This window comes from Balaenoptera musculus, chromosome 1 (assembly GCF_009873245.2).
Source record: "Balaenoptera musculus isolate JJ_BM4_2016_0621 chromosome 1, mBalMus1.pri.v3, whole genome shotgun sequence".
NCBI classification, from domain to species: domain Eukaryota; kingdom Metazoa; phylum Chordata; class Mammalia; order Artiodactyla; family Balaenopteridae; genus Balaenoptera; species Balaenoptera musculus.
In genome coordinates, this window is record NC_045785.1 from 137,873,885 (window position 1) to 137,896,602 (window position 22,718).

Consider the following 22,718-nt stretch of genomic DNA (forward strand, 5'->3'; position numbering starts at 1 on the left):
ACCTCTTTATTCCTGATACTTCTTATTCCTCCTTCTTGCTTCTGAGGTTGACTTTGAGTCTCACTTTGTTTTGTTTTACAGTTTGTCAATTTGTTAAAAAGTTTCCAGCATTTCTATATGTTTAAAGCAGGAATAGGGATTTCCTGCATCTGCTCAGTCTGCCATATTGACAAGAAATGTTCCCATCTTTTAGTTCCACTTATCCTGTTATAGTAATCACTGTAAGAATATGATCTCTTCTTTCGAGTGTTTGTGGCAAAGTGGACAGTGCCAGCCATGTTTCCTCATTTATTTTTTCCTGTCTAGGTTTTGGAGTGTCGCAGACCAAAGCCATCATGACTCTTGTCTCTGGGATTCCAATGGGCCCACCCCGGCTTCCACTACAGAAAGCCTCCAGGGAGTTTACTGATAATGCAGAAGCTAAACTGAAAAGCCTAGATTTCCTTTCTTTCACTGATTTAAAGGATGGAAACTTGGAAGCTTGTAGCTAGCGCCTCTCTCTATCAAATCAGGGTGTGTACGTTGAGATATAATCCACTTTGAATACTGCATTCATTTCTCAAAAACTTTTTAAATGAGTTTGAACTAAACTTTCCTAGCAAATGAAATCTTGCATCAATCAACAAGTATTTAAATACCTACTATGATCTTTTAAAAGTTTTAATTTGTGAAGGGGAAAAAACTCTAAAAGGAGTTATGAGCCCTAAGTCATTCAATATTTCACAGAATTTTGGTGGAGAAGTTTTTGCATAAATGGATAAGATGGAATCAAGAGGAAAATTGTAATTGATTAATTCCATCTGCCTTTGGGAGCTCCCATTATCTTGATTTCTGCTTGTTAATCCTATTTTAAAGTTTTCTAATTTTAAACCACCATAATGTACTTTCATTTTAATAAATATTCATTTGGAATCTAGGACAACTCTGAGCTATTGCATTTAGGCAGACATACTAACTTTAATGCCAAATTACAGTGTGACTCAACTATGCACAACTGTTAACAAAGCAGTTCACTTGGCTGCTCAGTCTAACTCTAGAATATCTGCTTTCGGATTAATTGCGTGCGATGTCGCAATTTTCCCCAAAAACATAGGGTTAGGTGAAGACTTGCTTCAGTTACTATAACTAAAGGGCCATTAGGGTGGTTTTCACATAACAAAGGAAAGGCCTTCCCCAAAGATGAATTCAAGTCTCTAATTGTTGCTATAGAGAACTTCTCAAAGTTTCAGAGAACCAAAGAGCTCTCTGCTCTGGGCACCACAAACTTCTCCTTTCCTCACTGAGAAGAAAGTGTCCCTCAACAGTGCCCTGAATTATTGGAAGTGAAAGCCAGCGTCCCTTCTACCGTGAGCCCAGGGGCTACTTACTGTTATTTCCCAGTCACATTTTCACACAGTCACTTTTCAGTGATAAGAGATTTAGGGAGGACCCAAAGATTTAACTTTAACTTTCTCTACACACCTTCTTTACTTTTTTCTTTCTCTGCACTATATAACTGGCTGCTCAGTCTCCTCTCTAGCAAACCCTGGTGCATGCCTTCTAGTAACAAAGTGTACTGATGGTCAATCCTTAGTGATTTTAAACTGGACTATCCAGTCTAATAACTACCTAAGATTTTTATTTTGTTTCTTATCTAATTAGTCTGCTCATTGGCAGAGGGAAAGTATTTGAAATTCATATCAGTTTACTCTATTTTTTAATTTTTAAAAATCAAAAAGAAAATGTTTGCAAAATGAGAATTTGAAATGATCAGTGGATTTAATTATCTTTGCTACCCTTCTCTTTACATCTCCTCACTCCTTTTTTGCCCAGGAATAACACACACTGTTTTCTCATATTTCTCTCACCTTTAGGAGTAAGGTATCTGAATTAGACAATGAACCACAATGGCTTATGTGAGCTTATATTCTACCTCACTGAAACTTTTCTCTATAGCCGTTAATTTCCTGAAAGAATAAAAGTGAGGTTTTTGTTAGTCTTTGGTTCTGAGGATGTCATATCCCTACTTAATGATACTAAAGACAAATTAATTTTTCAGTGAAGATAAATATTGGATATCCACATATCCACTAAGCAATGAACTCTGCTTTTCCTTTTTTGCTCTTCTGAAATTAGTGCTTGGAGAGCTTTTATCATGATTAATGAGATCTTGTGAACACAAAGATAGTTAAACAAAGTGACCAAGGGCTGAGTTTAGCTCTATGTATTTTAACATCCAACTCCGTAGAAACAAGGAACTTCTCTGGTGGCACAGTGTTTGGGACTCCGTGCTCCCAGTGCAGGGGGCCTGGGTTCAATCCCCGGTCTGGGAATTAGATCCCACATGCATGCCGCAACTAAGGAGCCTGTGAGCCGCAAATAAGGAGCCGGCCTGCTGCAACTAAGACCCAGTGCAACCAATCAGGGAAGCACAAAAGAGAAAACCATTCTACAATTTAATACATACAGTGCCATGAGTGGTTTTTTACAGTTTTCTTTTGAGGATAATCCACTGAATTTTTCTGCCAATGACATTTCAGAGTGAAGTTGTCTTCAGGAGTAGATTTCCACAGAATCAAGAGTGTAACATTCCATTGTATTTTACAGGTGATACCTGACAGTTATGAGTAGCTGCAAATCATTTTTTTCCCCATTTTTTTCCCAAAGTCTTGGATGATGAACAGGAATCATGACTTTCACCACCACTATAGTGCGCATATAAAGTTTTAGCAGCTTTCAAAATGGAGTTAGGAGAATTCAGGCCAACAAGTTGGCCCAGAACATATTTCATTTCTTTAGTGGTTCCCTTAGCCATCTGGTTACCTGGATGAGTTTGAATCTGAACATATGGATGTGCCAGAAGCTCAGGAATGGATACCCTCTGTTTAGGGTCCCTTATTAAACAACACTTTAACACATCTTGAAGAAGGTATAAATGGAAAATAGGGAAAGGTGTTTAGCAACATTACTGGGAAGCCTGTGCAGAGTGCACCTAAATGCAAGCCACGTCACACTACTTTGTTTGTGTTGGCCTTCTAGAGGAAGGAAAACCATTAGAAAACTTTCAGGTTTTTTTTTTTTTTTATTTTAAAAGAAAGAAACGAATGAGTGTTATACAGCAGTGGGTTGCTAATAATGCCTTTAAAAAAAAGTAAAATTTTGGAATATTATGAATTTATTGTTATCTTTGAATTTAGCTTTTAACGTTAAAACTAAAGTAATGACGTGAAATATCTTATTTATCACAATACTAAAAGCTGATTTTTGACATCTTTTCCAAGGTGGAAATCTGAAATTAGTTCATTGGAGATGGTTGGAAGGTCAAAGTGATTTCAGGGACTGGTTTTGTTACTGAGTCCAGCAGCACCTCTTAGCCAGTGTTATCCATAAGATTCCAGTCCAAGGAGTAGTAGAGAGTTGGGTTCAATATAGTATGAAATAGCAAACAGTATAACATGGTTTTGTGGGAGGCAGGGTTGGCCTTATGCTTCTATGTCTGACCTCAGGCTGTGTGGGTTGAAGTCCCAGCTCCACCACTTACTATCTGTGTGACTACAGCGTTATTTTTTTTAATATAAATTTATTTAATTTATTATTTTATTTCATTTACTTTTTTTTGGCTGAGTTGGGTCTTTGTTGCTGTGCGCGGGCTTTCTCTAGTTGTGTCAAGCAGGGGCTACTCTTCGTTGCGGTGCACGGGCTTCTCATTGCGGTGGCTTCTCTTGTTGTGGAGCATGGGCTCTAGGCGCGTGGGCTTCAGTAGTTGTGGCTCACGGGCCCTAGAGCGTAGGCTCAGTAGTTGTGGCACACGGGCTTAGTTGCTCCTCAGCATGTGGGATCTTCCCGGACCAGGGCTCGAACCTGTGTTCCCTGCATTGGCAGGCGGATTCTTAACCACTGTGCCACCAGGGAGGTCCCTACAACATGTTATTTAACTTCTCAGCCATTCATTTATCTCGTTGATAGCATGAGAATTATAATATCTATCTTCTGGGGTTATTATGAGGATTACACATATGAAGAAGGTCTTAGAATAGTGTCTGGCACATCTTAGGCACAGTGAAGTGTTAGTTATTGTTAGTTTTTATAGCTATCCAAGGCATTCGGTGTATGTTCTTTATACAACAGAGAGAAGCATTACATTGCTGCTAAACCTTTTAACTCAATAGGTGCCAAAATAAAGTCGAAAATGATATGAAACCCAAGAATTGAAATTGAAATTTGCATTTATTATTACTGGAGTCCAGATCATAGTGCCATCCTCAGATTTTTTCGTAGGTTGGGAATTTCTGACTGTGCTTCTAACAGCAGAGGATGGGGAATGGAAAACATCTGTGGGTTCTTGAATGATCCATGTATCACTATTTGGAACAAACAAAATGAGAGAATGACTTTTGCTAAGTGATTTCAGAGGAACAAGCAGGTCAAAGAGGCATATATGAAAAAAGTCACCATCATTGAAAGATTTGAAGTATTTATGTGTGTATGGGATAGGAAGGTATGTGACATGACTTCTTGTTTTAAAAATGTCACTCTTGAAGCAGTGTGATGAGTAGATTGGAAGACAGACTGGGAACAGGTAAACCGTTAGGTGGCCTATTGTGATAGGTAACCGATGGTGGAGCCACTAAGGAAGTGGCAACGGGGATGGAGGGGAGGGAATGCAACGAAAAATATTTAGAAAGGATCAACAGAACCTAGATATGGAAGATACAGTTGGCCCTCTGTATGCACGGGTTCCACATCCAAGGATTCAACCAACTACAGAAGGAAAATATTAAAAAAAAAAAAAAAAAAAAAAAAAATTCCAAAAGGTTCCAAAAAGCAAAACTTGAATATGCCACATACTGGTAACTATTTACATAACATTTACATTGTAGATATTATAAGAAATCTAGGGCTTCCCTGGTGGTGCAGTGGTTGAGAATCTGCCTGCCAATGCAGGGGACACGGGTTCGAGCCCTGGTCTGGGAAGATCCCACATGCCGCAGAGCAACTAGGCCTGTGAGCCACAACTACTGAGCCTGCGCTCCGCAACGAAAGGCCACGATAGTGAGGCCCGCGCACCGCGATGAAGAGTGGCCCCCACTTGCCGCAGCTAGAGGAAGCCCTCGCACAGAAACGAAGACCCAACACAGCCAAAAATAAATAAAGAAACAAATAAATAAATAAATAATAATTTTTAAAAAAAAAGTATAAAAAAAATAAATAAATAAATAAAAAAGAAATCTAGAGATGATTTAAAGTATACAGAAGGATATCCTATAGGTTATATGCAAATACTATGCCATTTTATTTAAGGAACTTGAGCATCTGCGTAGTTTGGTATCTGCAAGGGTCCTGGGACCAATCCCCTGTGGATACTGAGGGACGATTGTACTTGCATTTGTTCTTTATTTCATGTAACAAATCAGCCCTAAACTTAGCAGCTTAAACCTGGAAACATTTATAAATCCACACAATTTCTGAGGGTTAGGAACGAGGAGCAGCTTAACTGGGTGATTGTGGCACAGAGTTTGTCCCAAGGTTGCAGTCAAGCTATTGGCTAGAGCTTTACTCATCTCAAGGTTCAATTGGAGCTGGAGAATCTGCTTCTAGATTCACTTACCTATAGTTGTGGGCAGGCCTCTGTTCCTTGCTGGCTCTTGGCCAGAGGCTTCAGTTTCTCACAACATTATGGCAGCTTTCTTAGCCCAGAAAGGGAGATCTGAGAGAGAGATCCGAGAGAGAGAGATGGCACACAAGTGAGCCAGAGCTCAAAATAGAAGCCACAGTCTTTTAAAGCAATCTCAGAAGGAGCCTACCTTCCCCTTCTGTATGCTATTAGTCAAAAAGGACAACCCTAGCACAATGTAGGACGGGACTACACAGGGAATGAATTCCAGGAGGAGAGGATCATTGTTGGCCATGGTGAAGGTTGCCTGCCACAAAAATAAAAGAATCAGAATCGACACCCAGGAATCAAAGCCTGTGGGACATCATGTAGAGAGGCCCAGCAAGCGTTTATATATATTGATCTGAAGTTCAAAAAGTTTGGATAGGAGATAGAGGTTTAGAGGGTATCAACACAGACGGTAGTTGAAACCATGGGAAGAATACGATTGTCCAGGCAGAGCATATATAGAGTGCTAAGAACAGAACCTGGGCATGACTGGCATTTGGTGTGCTTACAGAGGAAGTTGCATAGGAGTCTGAGATGGACTGATCGGAGACATGAGAGCAGAGCTGTGCTCGGAGGAACTGCAAAGTCCTCAAATGTGAGGGGTGGTGATGCTCAGAGAAGATTTGCTTCAGGAGTCTTATCCTTAGAGGAGAATGCAAAGCTCAGAGGAAAATGGGCAGCTGGCAAATGTCACCAGCCCCAAAGGACCAGGGTCTCCCAGCCACCGCTGAAGTCCTCTCTGAAGTGTGGAAAGCCCTGGAACCTCAGCAGTTGGGTACTATGTAGGTTCCATTCCCAACCACCTTGTTGCTCAGGACACAGACTCCAGGGCAGCTCAGAAGCAGCACAACTCACCATCGACTTCCCAAGCTGCAGGGCAGGAGGCTGGAGCTGGAAGACCAGCATCCACCCCACCCCTGGCTCAAGGGAAGGGAAGACTAAACCCAGGGCAGCTGAAGCACCCGCCCAGACCAAGGCCAGTGGTGAGCTGGTAAATGGTTAACAACTGGCTCTGGCAGAGGATGTGGGGGAAAGGGCCCAGACTTATAGCATTTGCCTATTTCTATGGTTAGATACTCCCACCATGGGATGAGGATCAAGATGGCAGAGTAAGAGGATGTGGAGCTGACCTCCCCCTACAAATACATCAAAAACACATCTACATGTGGAACAAGTCTCACAGAAAACTAACTGGAAACTGGCAGAAGAACTCCTGTACAACTAAGGCTGCAAGAAAGATTCCCATGTAATCAGGTAGTGTTACCGAGTCCAAGTTCGCTCTGCTTGTCGCACGGCACGGCAGTAAATCGGGAGATGAGGTGCTGAGGCAAGGAATTACGACTTTATTCGGAAAGCCGGCAGACCGAGAAGATGGCAGACTAGTGTCTCAAAAAACCATCTTATCGGGGTCTGGATGCCAGTTTCTTTTATAGAACAGAGAAGGGGAGGAGGTGAGGAAGTAAAGTAAAAAGGCCACAAGTTTTGCAAATATCCCCTGGAATGGCCAGCCTCGGGGAGGGGATGCGTTAATTTCTCCTTTCTAGCAGCCATTCACAGGTGGACAGGGTCCGGATGTTTCCCTGAACAAAGGCATTTTGATTTAACATTCAGGCAGAGGGGCAGGGTTCCCGGAGGCAGGCCATTATGTATAGACAGTATCCCTTTAGTGAACAATTAGCAACAAAAAGCAAAGGTTAAAGTAAAGAAGCAGATCCAACATGGAGTCAGGGTTGGCGCTTCCCTGTTACAGTAGGATGGGAAGAAGGGCATCGGGTGGGGACCTGTGACTTTGGGAGGGGACTAAGGAAAAGGGAGATCGCACAGGTGGACACTAGCCCTGAGGCGTGGTCAGGTCGAGCCACACACTGGGCGTTCCAGTCCTGGGGTCCTACGCAGAAGGATAAGCCCCTTTGGCTGCTTGGAGGACCACTGGGACAGATGAAAAGGCTGGAGGAGCCTAGACTCCACTCGTGAGGAATGCGCAGGTGCTGGTTTGCCATCAGACACGGTGGAGAGAGGTCTGCCCTAGCGGCTGCCTCCTTGCTATGCTCCCCAGTCTGAGCTAAGAGAACACCCTGGCCCCACTTATTCCACACCACAGCTTGGCAATGGACCTAGGGCAGCCAGGACCTGGGAAAAGACTTGATCTAGGGATGCACAGGTAACCCAGGGGCCTGGGGTATGGTCCAGGTGGGGCAGCAGTGGCCATTGTTGGCACTCACTCAAACAGCACCACAGAAGCAGTCCAGACTTCTCATGGCAGCCCAGCCACTTAAACCGCTATGACCCTCAGTCCCAGCCTGGCGAATGCACTGGCCCCAACCACTCCATACCGTAACTTTGCATTAGATGTGGGATGGCCACAACTGGGGAAAAGACATGACTTTGGGCTGCTTCTGAGCAGAGCTGTAGATGCCTACAAAGGCAGCACGTTGAACCTCTGTAAGCACACGAGCCCCATTTACTTCACCACTCCCCTCCTTTGAGGCAAAGGCTTCAGTGCGGGGAGGAGTAAAAACATAAAGAGAACAAAGCCAGCCTGAGGCTGGCCCTCAGGGCTTCCGCTCCAGCAACTCGGAGCAGACCCCACCCCTGACAGTGTGGTGACAGCCACTGAACAGAGAGGAAGTCCCACCTCACACCGGGCACAGGCTCTAGCTCCTCCAGCACCAGTCACACCCCGTATCAAGGTGATCGTGGTCAGCATACGCTGAGAAAAGATGTAGCTGGTGTCCACATGAAATCCAGTCCTCACACCAGAGACACTGGGCACACAGTCTACATAGGGATGCTCCCACATAAAAACACCTATTCAAGACCACAACAGATAACTGTTTCACCTAAATTCATAGAGACAGAGAAAGTTAAGTAAAATGGAAAGACAGAGGAACTACTCTCAATTGAAAGAGCAAGAGAAAACCCCAGAAAAAATAATGAAACATGTAATCAGTCTACCAGACAATTCAAAAAGTTGGTAATAAAAATGCTGTGTTCATTATCTGCTACAAAACACTTGCAATTCACTTATGCTAGTTGGGTTTCACTTATCATAAAAAAACCCCTGCTGCTTTAAGCACCCTGGAAGGGACAAAGAAACGAAAGATTAACGTGTTTACCCAAATGATTTTGTTCCTAGTTGAAGAGAGCAAACACATGGAGAAAATAAAAGAATGAGTAATGCTCGAGAATGCTGTGTTATTCTGATCATAGGAGCAACAGAGTTTTAAAGGGATTAATCACACTAAGCTAGAAGAGTTGGGAAAAAACGTAGTGGAAGAGGTGAAATATAAGGATGGTAGGTATGATGGGGCCAGATAATTGATTAGTCTGGATTCTGTGGAACAACCCCAGTTTGAAATGTTTTGTATTGTTGCCTCCGTGGGAAGCACTAGAGTTCAAAAACTTAACAGTGACTACTACAATAGTTAAGAATCCAAATTATTCCAAAGACTCTGAAGACAAGAGGCTATCCAATGTGAGCAAAAACAACCTTGCAGTTTTTGTCTATTCATTAAACTAGTTTTTACTGAGCTCTGGATGTACCAAGCACTGCAGCGAGCTAGCCAGGCAGGGTTCCTGCCTTCACTGAGTTTATGTCTTTCAGGAGACGTTCACGTTAGAGTATCTGACTCACTACACCACCACCTACTGAACACCTATTGTGTGCCACATACACATGATAAGCTCCCTTCACATGCCATCCTGTTTAATTGCCTCAACAACCCTATAAAGTTAGCACCTGAGATTTCCAGTTCTGTCTTCGAAGGGCACCTCATCTACCACAGGTCCCTGTGACAGAAGCTGCAAAACATTTTGCTGCATTAAAATGCTACAGGTCCCCAACTCGCAAAAAACTTTCAGAAGTAGGTATTGCACTACAGAAGGAAGCAGGGCCGGGGCGCCCGGGGCCAGGCACAGCGGATCTCCCAGGCGACGAGACGCTACCCGCCACTTGGTAGCTGCAGCCCCGCTCCTCCCTCTGGGCGCCCATTGTCCCAAGCTCGCTTTCTGCGCATGCTTAGCGCACTGACCCCGCCTTCCTTGGCGCCGCGATCGGAGCCATTTCGCCGCCGCCGCCGCCGCTGCAGCCTCCGACTCTGTGCGTGTGGCTTTGCGTTCGCTGTGTGTCCGTCGCTAAGGCCGAAGCCACGGACGGTCCTAAGAGGGCTGTGCTCTCGGGTACCAGGAAGCGGACGCCGGTAAGGGAAAGACGTCCTTGTCACCCGGTGGGCCCCGCGGCTCTGCAGCCGGGCTTTGTTGCCGGGGGCGGGGAGGGGGAGGGGGAGCCGCCCCGCCGGGTTCCCGGATTGCGCGTTGCGTGCTGCTTGCCGCGCCGCGCTTGCGCTGTTCGGGGCCGCGAGGTGGCCCCCGGTTCTCCGCGCAGCTGGTCACGGTCCCGTCTCCGGAGCAGCCAGACCCCACTTCCTCCTCCGCCCTGCTCGTGGTGGTGGCGCTGTCGCCGTCGCCGCAGAGTGAAAGGGGATGAATCGTCTGAGGGTGAGCCCGTCGAGGCGCCACCCATGCCTAGGGCCCGTGCTACAAATACTGGGTGCTGTCCTGCGGGTGCTGTAGACAGAGAGTAAACAGGTTAGGCACAGTCCTTGCCCTTCCCTCCCAGAGGTTGCGGTCGTGGCGCGGGGGTGGCAGTAGGGAAACAAATGTCTGCAGGTTTCGGTAAAAAGATCATGAGGAATTAGTGTAAAGGGAGGGAGCTACTTTAGATAGGGTGGCAAGGCAGGCTTTTCGGAGGAGGTAGACCTCTGAGCCGATATCTCGGCCAGCGGGCGGAGAATGCGTCAGCTGTGAAGACGCGGAGGAAAAGCAGAACCGCAGAGGCAGAAGGGGTTAGTGTTTACTGGCAGGGATTGGAAAGAAACTGACAGAAGGCCATGTGACTGGAATGTGGTGAGAATTTAAGAGAAGAATGGATTTAGGGGTAGCCAGAGTGGAAATGGGAATCATTTAGGACGTTCTTGATTTACTCCAGGTGGGCAGTAGTGGTAGCAGGGAGAAGGGAGAGAAGCGAATGGATTGGAGACATGTTTTGGAGGCAGAAGTGCGCAGTAAATCAGTAGTAGATCAGGACTACCTGGCTTGGAATCCTGGGTCCCCCAGTTAGGAGCTCTGTCTCCTGGGGCAGGTTATTCTTTGGCTCAGTTTACTCACCTGTAAAAAAGGGAATAATAGTAATGTTTATCTATACAGTGTTGTAAGGGTTAAGTAAAATAGTTCACATAGATGCTCCTTTAAGGATACCGACTGGCACATAATAAGGGCTCTACAAGGGATAGCTATGGAGGATCTTGAGGGACTGGGAAATTCCCAAATGGTGACGTGAGTAACTTGGTGGATGGCGGTGCCATTTAGGGAGATGGGAACACTGGGATTGGCGGGAAGAGGAACAGGTTTGGGAGGAAATTTAAAATTCTGTTTTAACTGAGATGCCAAGTTAGCATTCAGATGGGTCCGTTAGTGCTGCAGTTGGATGAGCTTCATTTTGGAGCTTAAAGAGAAAAGACTGAACTTTCAATATATATTTGGGCATCATTAGCATATAGTTGATATTTAATATTATGGAGTTAGATGAGACTACCGAGGGAGGAAGGAATTTGATAGTGTAGTCCTTCATACTTCATGCTACTCATTCACGCTGAGGGCTTGTTTTTTAATTATTCATGGTTGGAACTTGTAGATAGACATCATCAGCGTTCCACAGCTTTTCATTAATAGAATGTCCCCAGGGTTAACCTGTGACTACAGAATAAGTTTTTTATACTAGGGTCAGGTTGGATGACACAAGACTTAGGTGCTAACAAAATGCACTAAACATTAACAGAAGACAGAGACAATGCTAGCAGTGGGGTTTCTTCTCACATCACAGCAAACTAAATTCGTAGCATATTTTCTCTGGTTCTTAATTTAGTCTCACATACCTTGCTTGTAACTCAGACTCAGATTTTAGACTCAGGCTCCATATCTTTTGCTATCTTTTTTTTTTTTTTTTTTTTTAAAGATACCCTTGTTTTTTATTTATTTTTATTTTTGGTTGCATTGAGTCTTCGTTTCTGTGCGAGGGCTTTCTCTAGTTGTAGCAAGTGGGGGCCACTCTTCATCGCAGTGCGCGGGCCTCTCGCTTTCGCGGCCTCTCTTGTTGCGGAGCACAGGCTCCAGACGCGCAGGCTCAGTAGTTGTGGCTCACGGGCCTAGTTGCTCCGCGGCATGTGGGATCTTCCCAGACCAGGGCTCGAACCCGTGTCCCCTGCATTAGCAGGCAGATTCTCAACCACTGCGCCACCAGGGAAGCCCTCTTTTGCTACCTTATAACCTGGAGTAGAGGGAGAATGCCAACAAGTATGGTATGTTGCACTTAAAGAAGACATAATATTCTCAAATTTTAATGAATAACAAGGCCTAAAGGAGAGATTTGGCACAGAATATTTAAGTTCGTTGATTACTGTTTCCAGTTTAAGTGCTGTATTTGGACTTAGTAACATAATATATTGCCTACAACTTTGAGGGCAGTCTGTTACGAGACATAATCCAAATGAGGATAAACTATTGGATTTATATACAAAATGATTGATGACCATTTTTTAATATAGTAGTTTGGGTTTGAATTTAGGCCTCCACAGTGGATAACTTAGAAAAGTTACTAAAACTTTCTATGCCCTAGTTTCTTCCTCTGTAAAAAGATGATATAGTAGGATCTACTGTGTATAATGTTATCTACCATTGTTGTAAGGATTAAATTAGATAAAACACATAAAGTGCCTCTTGTAAAAAGTGGGACGTTACATAAAATGTCTTTCAAGAAAAGATAAAAACCGCTTGTAGTTACCTGAAGATAACGCTTGGGGGGATATGTCTTTTCCAGTCTTGATTTACCTATGCATACTTTTTGTGTAGTTCAGATCATACTTTAGTATCCTGCTTTTTCTTATAACATGTCATAGACTTTCCAATTATGTCATTAAAATTTCTTCATAGGCAGTGTTAATAGCAGCATGATAGAATATCCTGTACTTAACCTAGATTTTCAGTAAATTCCAGGTTGGTAATTTCCAGTGTTTGTTCTTATAAATAATGCTGTTTTTAACTAACTTGTTTCTTAGGTCTGAAGAAGACACTTGAATCATGGGTGACGTTAAAAATTTTCTGTATGCCTGGTGTGGCAAAAGGAAGATGACCCCAACCTATGAAATTAGAGCAGTGGGGAACAAAAACAGGCAGAAATTCATGTGTGAGGTACTAAAAAAATACAGTTTACATTTATGTGACTTTTGAGGCTTATTTTATTATTAAAAGAACAATGTTTTCTGTTTGAAAATGTTAATGTGTTGTACGTTGAGGAATCTTCTTTACTGTGACTTGCCTGTTACGTCTGCTTCATTATGAATCATTTTCAAGTGAGCATTACTGTTTTTTGGGTTTTTTTGGCTGCACCACGCAGTTTGTGGGATCTTAGTTCCCCGACCAGGGATTAAACCTGGGCCCCTGGCAGTGATAGTGCAGAGTCCTAACCACTGGACCTCCAGAGAATTCCCTGAGCATTACTTTTAAAACAATCTGATAGGTAAGTTATTCTAATTAGAACGTGAATCTTCCACAGCTTCCACAGTACCAGTAGTGCAGATCAGAAAAGTTGGACCAGCTGTTTGTAGTTTTACTAATTCCAGTAGAAAGTATATCAATTCTTTTTTTTTGAATTTTATTTTATTTATTTATTTTTTATACAGCAGGTTCTTATTAGTTATCCATTTTATACACATCAGTGTATACATGTCAATCCCAATCTCCCAGTTCATCCCACCACCACCACGCCCCTCCCCACTTTCCCCCCTTGGTGTCCATACGTTTGTTCTCTACATCTGTGTCTCTGTTTCTGCCTGGCAAACCAGTTCATCTGTACCATTTTTCTAGGTTCTGCATATATGTGTTAATATGCGATATTTGTTTTTCTCTTTCTGACTTACTTCACTCTGTATGACAGTCTCTAGATCCATCCACGTCTCTACAAATGACCCAATTTCATTCCTTTTTATGGCTGAGTAATATTCCATTGTATATATGTACCACATCTTCTTTATCCATTCATCTGTCAGTGGGCATTTAGGTTGCTTCCATGGAAAGTAGATCAATTCTTGATTGCTTCAAGTCAGCGTACTTTAAAATAAATACAAATAGAGAGTTTGTTCTTGGGTCTTACAAAGTCACATTTTAATGTGGAACATTCTGTTACATGAGACGAGATTGGGCGCATTCAGGGTGGTAATGGCCATAGACTGGAACATTCTGTTACGTGAGACGAGATTGGGCGCATTCAGGGTGGTAATGGCCATAGACTGGAACATTCTGTTACGTGAGAAGAGAATATCTGAGCCACATAAGTTAACATTCTTGTTTTTGCATTAGTTTATTACTAGACAACACGAATTAAGCTTTTTTTAATAAGACAACTGGTGAATTCTCTTAAGTGTGTTATTTTCAGTGTGTTTATAGAGTATATTTCCAACAGTTAACTGTAGTCTCTTAATGGACTAGTGAATTATGAATTTTTTAAAGACCAGAATTATGCAGGTCAGTCTCTCAAGGTATTTTATTCTTGACTGTTAAAGGTTCGAGTGGAAGGATATAATTACACTGGCATGGGTAATTCCACCAATAAAAAGGATGCACAGAGCAATGCTGCCAGAGACTTTGTTAACTATTTGGTTCGAATAAATGAAGTGAAGAGTGAAGAAGTTCCAGCTATTGGGGTAAGTATGGCCAAGCACTTGAGACATATGTTATAAGGTTATGCTAATCCAGTATGTATGGAGGCCCAGGGTGATAAATTTTTCAATGTTGTTTTCAAATAGTATATTAATGTGTTCCAGAGTGAACCTTGGCATTTTGTTTTCTCAGAGAACTAGGATGATTTCCTGAAGATTTGGATTTTATTCTCATTATGTACCTGACTTGTGGGCTTGGGAGATCCCTTTAATCTGTATGTCTTAAGGTTTTATATATTTCATTCATTCAAAACTGATTTTTCAGAGCCTGTTGTATTCTGTGCACTCACAAAGACAACATTTTAAACAGAATATAAAAATCAGTAACCTTTTTTTAATATTTATTAATTGGCTGTGCGGGTCTTAGTTGCAGCATGTGGGATCTTTAGTTGCAACATGCAGGATCCTTAGTTGGGCATGCGGGATCTAGTTCCCTGACTCGGGATCGAACCCGGGCCCCCTGCATTGGGATCTTGGAGTCTTAACCACTGGACCACCAGGGAAGTCCCAAAGTCAGTAACATTTTAAGATACGTTTCCTCCCATTGACATTCCCTTAGATAGTAGAGACAAAATAGTATTTGGTGCAATGGAATATCATTCTTGTGTTTTTGATACCATGATCATTTTAATTATATTGGGAGTATGCAGCAAAAACCCCTTTCTAGTACTGTTTTTAAGAAATAAACTTTGGGGCTTCCCTGTTGGCACAGTGGTTGAGAATCTGCCTGCCAATGCAGGGGACAGGGGTTCGAGCCCTGGTCTGGGAAGATCCCACATGCCGTGGAGCAGTTAGGCCCGTGAGCCACACCTACTGAGCCTGCGCGTCTGGAGCCTGTGCTCCGCAACGGGAGAGGCCGCGATAGTGAGAGGCCCGCGCACCGTGATGAAGAGTGGCCCCCGCTTGCCGCAACTAGAGAAAGCCCTTGCACAGAAACAAAGACCCAACACAGCCAAAAATATAAATAAATAAATAAATAAAATTTAAAAAAATAAATAAATAAACTTTGTCATTTAATTAAAAAATGAAAACTTGAATTTTCACAAAAATTCAGGTATTGTTGATATTATAAAAAGATTCACATTATGATTTAAGTAGATGCCTTAGGTTGTACATGAAAGATCCAGTTTTTATAAAACCTTTAGGAATAATCTATCAATTTTAACACTTTTCACTGAGTTTTTGTATTCTGACTTGCTTATAAAGGTAAAAATACATGGTGTTTTTCCTTCCATTGCTTTTACCCAGAAATTGAGTCTTACTTTCTAGTCTACTATACCACTAGATAATTACAGGATTTTTAATTAGATTGGTTGAGCCATCTATAAAATGAAGGGGTTGGACAAGATGACCTTGAAGACTCTTTCTGGCTATGAAAAGAATGTTGCAAATATCTTTCAAATGTTGGAAGCTGTTGGCCTTTGCTTCATCTGTTATGACCTAATTCTGTTTTTTTTAGCCTCTTCCTCCATCTTGTAGTGTAGGTCTGCCTGTGGCAAATTCTCTTTAATTCTTTTATGTAAAAATATTTTTATTTTACCTTCTTTCTTGAATATTTTCACTGGATATACAACTCTGAGGTGCCAGTTTTCTTTTCTTTCAGCACTTTAAAGAAAACATTCTGTTGTTGTCTTACTTCCATTGTTGTCTGATGAGAAGTCAGCAGCAATCAAATCATTTCCCCCTATATGCAATGTTTTCTTTGGTTGCTTTCATTTTTTTATCTTTGGTTTGTAGCAGCTTCACTGTGATATAACTAGGCATGGTTTTCTTTGTACTTATCCTGCTTGGGGTTTGCTGAAATTCTTGAATCTGTAAATTTATGTCTTTCACCCAATTTGGGAAGTTTTTGGCTATTATTAAAAAAAAATTTTTTCTGCCTCATTTTTTTGTCTTCTTTTTCTGGGACTCTTACGTTAACGTGTATGTTAAACTTTCGATATTATCCCAAAGGTCCTGGAGGCTCTCTTCTTTTTCTCCTCCTTCCTCTCTACTCTTCAGATTAGATGATTTCATATATATGTATGTTCAATATATGTTGAAGATAATCAGTGTATTCAGGTTCACTGATTGCTTTCTCAGTTCCATTTTGCTGTTAAGTCCATCAGTGATTTTTTTTTTTTCAGATTTTTTTTCATTTCTAGAATTATCACCTTTTTTTTTTTAAACAGATTTCATTTTTCTGGTAGCATTTCTTACCTTTCCATTCATTATAACCATATGTTCATAATATGACTGAATTTCCTTTATGTCATTGACCATAGTTTTAATAGCTGCTTTAAAATCCTTGACTGCTAATTCTAACATCGGGCCATCTCAGGTTTGGGCTCTGTTGATTGTGCTTTCTCTTGAGATTTCTCCTCTTTGTGTGTCAGGTAATTTTGGATTATATCCTGGGCATTGTGAATATTATGCTGTGGAGAGTCTAAATAATGTTACTCCTCCAAAGAGTATTTATTTTGTTATTGTGTTGTTAAGCAGTTAATTTAGTTGGACTCAAACTGCAAACACTGTCTTTTGAGTGATAGCTCAAATCTCACTTCAGTTTTCTGATCCTACGCTAGGAGGCTTGGAGTCTTTCCTGTATATATGTAGTTCATGGGTTAGCCAGAGATTTGGGGAGAGTTTATACACAGAATTTGAGATTCCTCCTTTCCTTTCCAGGATTCCTTTCCCACTTTTTAGCAGCTTTGGTTTCCCCAAATTCTTATCCTCTGATATGTCAGGCCAGGAAGACTGGGTTTTCTATTGAGTTTTAGCTGCCTCACATGGTCTTCCCTAGAGCTAAAAGGCATAATAAACAGGAATTATACCCTTGCTATTTCTTGCTTTCTCCTTTCAAGGTCCTTCCAGAATCTGCCAGCTTTTGTTTACTTTTTAGTGCCTGTGTATAGTCGAGGGGGTTTTAGGGGTGTTTTAGTTCTTGTTTTTTTTTGTTTTTTGTTTTTTTAATTTATTTATTTATTTTTGGCTGAGTTGTGTCTTCGTTGCTGCACGCGGGCTTTCTCTAGTTGCGGCGAGCGGGGGCTACTCTTCGTTGCGGTGCGTGGGCTTCTCATTGCGGCGGCTTCTCTTGTTGCGGACCACGGGCTCTAGGCACACCGGCTTCAGTAGTTGAGGCTCACGGGCTCTAGAGCTCAGGCTCAGTAGTTGTGGCGCACGGGCTTAGTTGCTCCGCGGCATGTGGGATCTTCCCAGACCAGGGCTCGAACCTGTGTCCCCTGCATTGGCAGGCCGATTCTTAACTGCTGCGCCACCAGGGAAGCCCTAGTTCTTGTTTTTATTTTCCTAGAGCTCATGTTATCTGCAGGAGTCAGTCTAGTAGGAGCTTACTTGGTCATACCATAAACAGTATCCTACTTTCAGTTTTTTCTTGTTAGCATTTTGGCACATTCAGATTTTTCCCATTAAATGCTCTGAATATGCATTTTCTGCTTTCTCCCTCACTTCTTCCAACTACACTGGCCTTCTTGCAGTTCCTCAAATATGCCGGCATCTTTTCCACCTCAAGACTTTTGTACTTAACTATTCTTTCTGCCTGTAGTGCTCTTCCCCAGCCATCCTGTTTAAAATTGCAAATCTTCTGTTACCCTGGTACTTCTTATTTCCTTTCACTGTTGCATTTTTCTTCATAGCACTTACTAACTTCTAGCCCGCTGCTTCTCAACTGGAAGTCATCTTGTCCCTCAGGGATGTTTGGCAGTTTGTGGAGACATTTTTGTTGTTACAACTGGAAGGGAGTGGTGGTGACACTGACATCTAGTAGGTAGAGGCCAGGGGCGCTGCCAAATATCCTACAATGCACAGGAGAGCATCCTACAACAAAGAATTATCCAGCCCAAAATGTCAGTTATACTGAGATTGAAAAACCCGCTTCTAACCTAATTTTTTCCCCTAGATCCTCATATTAGAATTAAATTCATGAGAGCAGAGGATTTTTTTGTCTGTTTTTAGTTCGTTGCTGTGTCTCTAGCATCTAGAATAGTTCCTGGCCCATACAGCAGGCATTTAATATTTTTTGGTTAGATGAATGAATGAATGATGAATGGATGAATTTGGAAAAATATTTTTTTTTTTTTAAATTTATTTATTTATTTATTTATTTTTTGGCTGCGTTGGGTCTTTGTTGCTGTGTGCAGGCTTTCTCTAGTTGCGGCGAGCGGGGGCACTCTTTGTTGCAGTGTGCAGGCTTTTCAATGCGGTGGCTTCTCTTTGTTGTGGAGAACAGGCTCTAGGCATGCAGGATGCAGTAGTTGTGGCACGCGGGCTTAGTTGCTCAGCGGCATGTGGGATCTTCCCAGACCAGGGCTTGAACCCGTGTCCCCTACATTGGCAGGCGGATTCTTAACCACTGCGCCACCAGGGAAGTCCTGGAAAAATATTATATCACAAGCCAGTCTTTACTTTTAGATACCATCTTTATTTCACCTCCCCATCCCTGCCAAACCCTGTTTGTGTCACTTCACTTGCCTTTTCACTCAACAGAATGCACTTGCCAAAAATGACCTGTTTCTAAATGCAAAGGATACTTAAATTTTTTATTGCGGAAAATGTCAAATGTGTATCAAAGCAAGTATAGGAATGATATGAACCCCTGTGTTCCCATAATCCAGTTGTAACACTTTTCAGCATGGCCAACCATGATTCAGCTCTATAATTTCTGTCTATATTCTTCCTTCTGGATTATTTTGTAGCAAATCCCAAACATCCTGTCATTCATCTGTTACTGTTTCAGTTTGTATCCCTAAAAGATAATCCTTTAAAAAACATAGCAATTCCATTATCAAACCTAAAAAAAAAATTGAAGAATAGTTTCTTAATATTCCCAAATACCCTCAGTATTCAGATTTTCCTGATTGTTTCATAAATCCATTTTTAATAGGTTATTTAAATCATGCTCCAAATGATGTCCATATACTACAATTGATTGATATCTAGTCTTTTAATCATTAGATTCTCTCTCCCTCTTCCTTTGTCTCTAATTTTTCTTTGGAATTTGTTTATTGAAGAAAGCATGTTATTTATTCTTTAGTTTCCCACAGTTTAGATTTTGCAGCTATATCCCTCTGGTATCATAAAACATGTTTCTCTGTTCCTCTATTTCCCATATGTGGTAGTTAGATTAGAGACTTGATCAGATTCAGATTTGATTGGGGTAGAGGGGCAGGAGCAAGAAATTTCCAAAGATGATGGTCTGTACTTCCATCAGGAGGAGGTGCATGATGTGATGTTAGCAGCCATTGATATCACCGTGTAGATTTATTTCATTACCACATTCCTTTGATTTTTAGCTGGAATACTTTTATAACAAGAAACTGCCTTAAAAAAACAAAAACAGAACCTCTCCTTATCAATAATTTAGTCACTCTGAGGTATAATTTATACAGAAAAAGCAAGATAAATGTTATGATTCTTTCCCTTTAACAATTAAAAGAAATAAGTTTGTCCCTAGCATCTTCCAAAGGTTACCAGCTAGGTTTTTTCCCAAAATTATTATGAACTCATTGGTTCAAATATATAACATATTTTAATCCATTATTTTTATTGTTGATGTTTATTTTAAGTTGTCCCATTTTGGACCAGTAGGACCCTCTTCACATTGATTTCTAAGTTCATTTAACCTTACCCCTTAGTCTTTGATCACTTTCATGCTTTGTGGCATGCCATATGTTTGGCTCAACTTGAATTTTTCTATCTCAGATCTGGAATCAGCCATTTCTTAAGATCCCTGGTTCTTTTCACTGGGGGTTGATTTCTAGAGGCCACAAACTGAGTGCCAGAAGTTACTGCTAAATTGGTCATTGTTTTAGCTTTTTCAGTGTACACAGCTTGGGAAAAATTTTTCCAAGACAAGATATATTTTGAGTTCCACCTGATGCTTCCAGTTTAAATTCAGAATTGCAGGGCTTTTGCTTAACTTTAGTGTAGATCTGTATGTCCATTTTCCCCCAATCCAAAACCCATGGTTCCTTGCAGTGCCCCAACATAATTACTCTGTTGCTTTATTCAATAATACATGTACAACAGTCTCACACTATAAATTCCACTGCTACCACCAATAATACGATTACTGAAAAGTTTAACATTTTTTGCAATTCTATTCATATTTAGGGTGTATCCTACTATAGACATACAAAGTACTGCACTTTAAAGTTTGAAATAATTCCTGTTTGTGATCATACTGTCATCTCTATACTCAGGTTCATCTGTTTCATTTTGCTTTTGATTTTTAGGGATCACCTTTTTAAAATTGGAGAACCAAATTAAATAGTTACATAGTTTTGATGTTAAATTAACAAAAGAAGTATATTTAGAAAAGTCTGGCTTCTGTTCCTGCCTCCTCCATCCTTTTTCCTGTCTTCCAGTTTTTTGTTTTTGTTATATAGTTTTTGGTCAACCTTTTTCTAACTATAAGCAAAGAAAAAAAATGTGTATATATTTTAATATCCCTTACCGCAACTCTTTATTAAATTAACACTATCTTATTGTGTACACTTCTTTTTCTTTACCTACGTGTTTTTCACTTCCATAGTACCATAGTTTATTCAACTAGCCTCTATTGATGGAATTTTGTACTATCTTTTTACTGTTACTTATAATGCTGACATGAATAGCCTATGTATTATGCATATGTATGCATATGAATTTTTGTAGTTTTGCTAATCTGTCTGTGGGAGAGATTCCTTGAAATGGAATTGCTGGGTCAAAGGATATATGCCCGTGTGATTTTGCAAGCTATTACAGTTTTCTCTCTCCATAGGATAGGAATTGTATTATTTTGCAATTTTCACCTTTTCAGTCATTTCCAGTGGTTCTCAACAGGGGCAGCTGCCCCCCACCGGGGTGGGGTGTCATTGGCAATATATAGATAACATTTTTGACCAAGGGGGCGGGGGTAGGCTGCTACTGGCATCTAGTGGGTAGAGGCCAGGGACAGTCCCCCACAACAAAGAATTAACTATCCAAAATGTCAGTAGTGTCAGGGTAGAGAAACCTCAGTCTACCGCCTCACCACTGCTCTATTTTTGTCAGTCTGTGGTAGATATCTCAGTATACGTTTAATTTGCCTTCCTTTTATTTTTAGTGAAGTTGAAGATCTTTTGGCATTTAAGGGCCATTTGCATTTCTTTTTCAATGAGCTTGTTCATATATTTTACCCATTTTTCTGTTATTTTTTAAGTTATTTGCATATTAGCAATAGTAATCCTTTATCTGTGATATGATACAAATATTTTTTTTTCCAGTTTGTCCTTTATATCTTTGATTTTGTGTGTGGTATTTCCTGCCATACCAAAAAAAATGTTCTTAATGTAAACTAATACTCCCCCACCCCTCCCCTTTTTTACCGAATTGGTGTTCAGCTTTATTGTTCACATCCTCCATCTCAACACACTCTTCCTTTGTCTTCTCTATTACCCAGTCTTCGTGATTTTCTTCCTGTCTCTCCAGCTGCTCCTTAATTTCGTGTTCTATCATTCCCTCACTTAGTAGGGTATGGTCCCATACCCTTAAGTGTTCCATACCATAGTTATCCCATCCTTTGTTCATACTACTCTGTAAGCTTTGCATTCTATCAGGTATTGGTACTTGAATCTTTTTTGTAATGAATGCATCAATCCTTAACTTTTACTTAGACGAAACCATAATTAATCTTTTGATATCACTTGACATGGAGCTGTATATTTCTTCATCTTGAACAAAACCTTTCACCTCAATAGATCAACTTTAAACAGGCATTCCCCAAAAAAGTGACTGCAGTGAGAATTTATGAAACTTCCCTGTACAACTTGTCTCTTTTCCTGAACTTGAATTTTTAAATTATGTACAGTGAACAGTTTTTCTGGCCTTGCTTCCTTCTATTAGATGAAAATCTTTTTGGTTTTTGATGGGGATTTTGTTTGATTTATTCATAGGAACAATATGCCCTCTGAAATAATGAACCTATTTTGTCACCTGTGTTGGGTGGGGGGTTGGTCACATCAGTCTGTAGGTGAGTCTATGTTGAATACTGTGTTGAATTCTTAATGTAATATTGCAAGATTATCAGAACGCTTGAACCATTGTACATTTCAATGTATCACCTATATCAACAGATTTAGTAGTTTTGGTAGTCTTTTTAAAAATTATTTAAGAGAAAAAATGATAGTGTTTTAATTTGTGTTTCTTTCATTATTAATAAGTAGACCATTTGTTCTAAATGTTAATTATTTCTAACTTCTTTATTTGAATTGTCTATTTGCTTATCTATTGGTAGTTCATATTTTACTATCAGTTCTAGAAGTAAAAAAATAACATTTTTTACAGTG

General features: G+C 41.0%; 2 protein-coding genes and 1 long non-coding RNA gene across 6 annotated transcripts in view; 2 read left to right on the forward strand and 1 right to left on the reverse strand.

The window, feature by feature from the left end:
• The window catches only part of NPL (N-acetylneuraminate pyruvate lyase), a 38,138-nt gene extending 36,453 nt beyond the window's left edge, over positions 1 to 1,685 (forward strand). For 3 of the 4 annotated variants that reach the window (XM_036850626.1, XM_036850617.1, XM_036850609.1), the window contains exon 12: positions 307 to 1,685. In XM_036850626.1, the coding sequence (XP_036706521.1) occupies positions 307 to 491 (185 nt within the window). In that variant the 3' untranslated portion in view covers positions 492 to 1,685. The remainder of the gene's footprint in view (positions 1 to 306) is intronic. The other variant, XM_036850635.1, reaches the window with a different exon arrangement.
• A 2,530-nt stretch (positions 1,686 to 4,215) lies between these two features.
• Positions 4,216 to 9,754, reverse strand: LOC118894402. The gene is made up of 3 exons (XR_005019707.1): positions 9,673 to 9,754; positions 5,588 to 5,686; positions 4,216 to 4,340 (listed from the first exon to the last, which is right to left on the reverse strand). It is a non-coding gene; the product is annotated as an uncharacterized LOC118894402 (long non-coding RNA).
• Positions 9,665 to 22,718, forward strand: part of DHX9 (DExH-box helicase 9) — a 56,419-nt gene continuing 43,365 nt past the window's right edge. Inside the window, exons 1-3 of the mRNA XM_036850586.1 lie at positions 9,665 to 9,840; positions 12,754 to 12,886; positions 14,257 to 14,397. Of these exons, the coding sequence (XP_036706481.1) occupies positions 12,776 to 12,886; positions 14,257 to 14,397 (252 nt within the window). The 5' untranslated portion in view covers positions 9,665 to 9,840; positions 12,754 to 12,775. The remainder of the gene's footprint in view (positions 9,841 to 12,753; positions 12,887 to 14,256; positions 14,398 to 22,718) is intronic.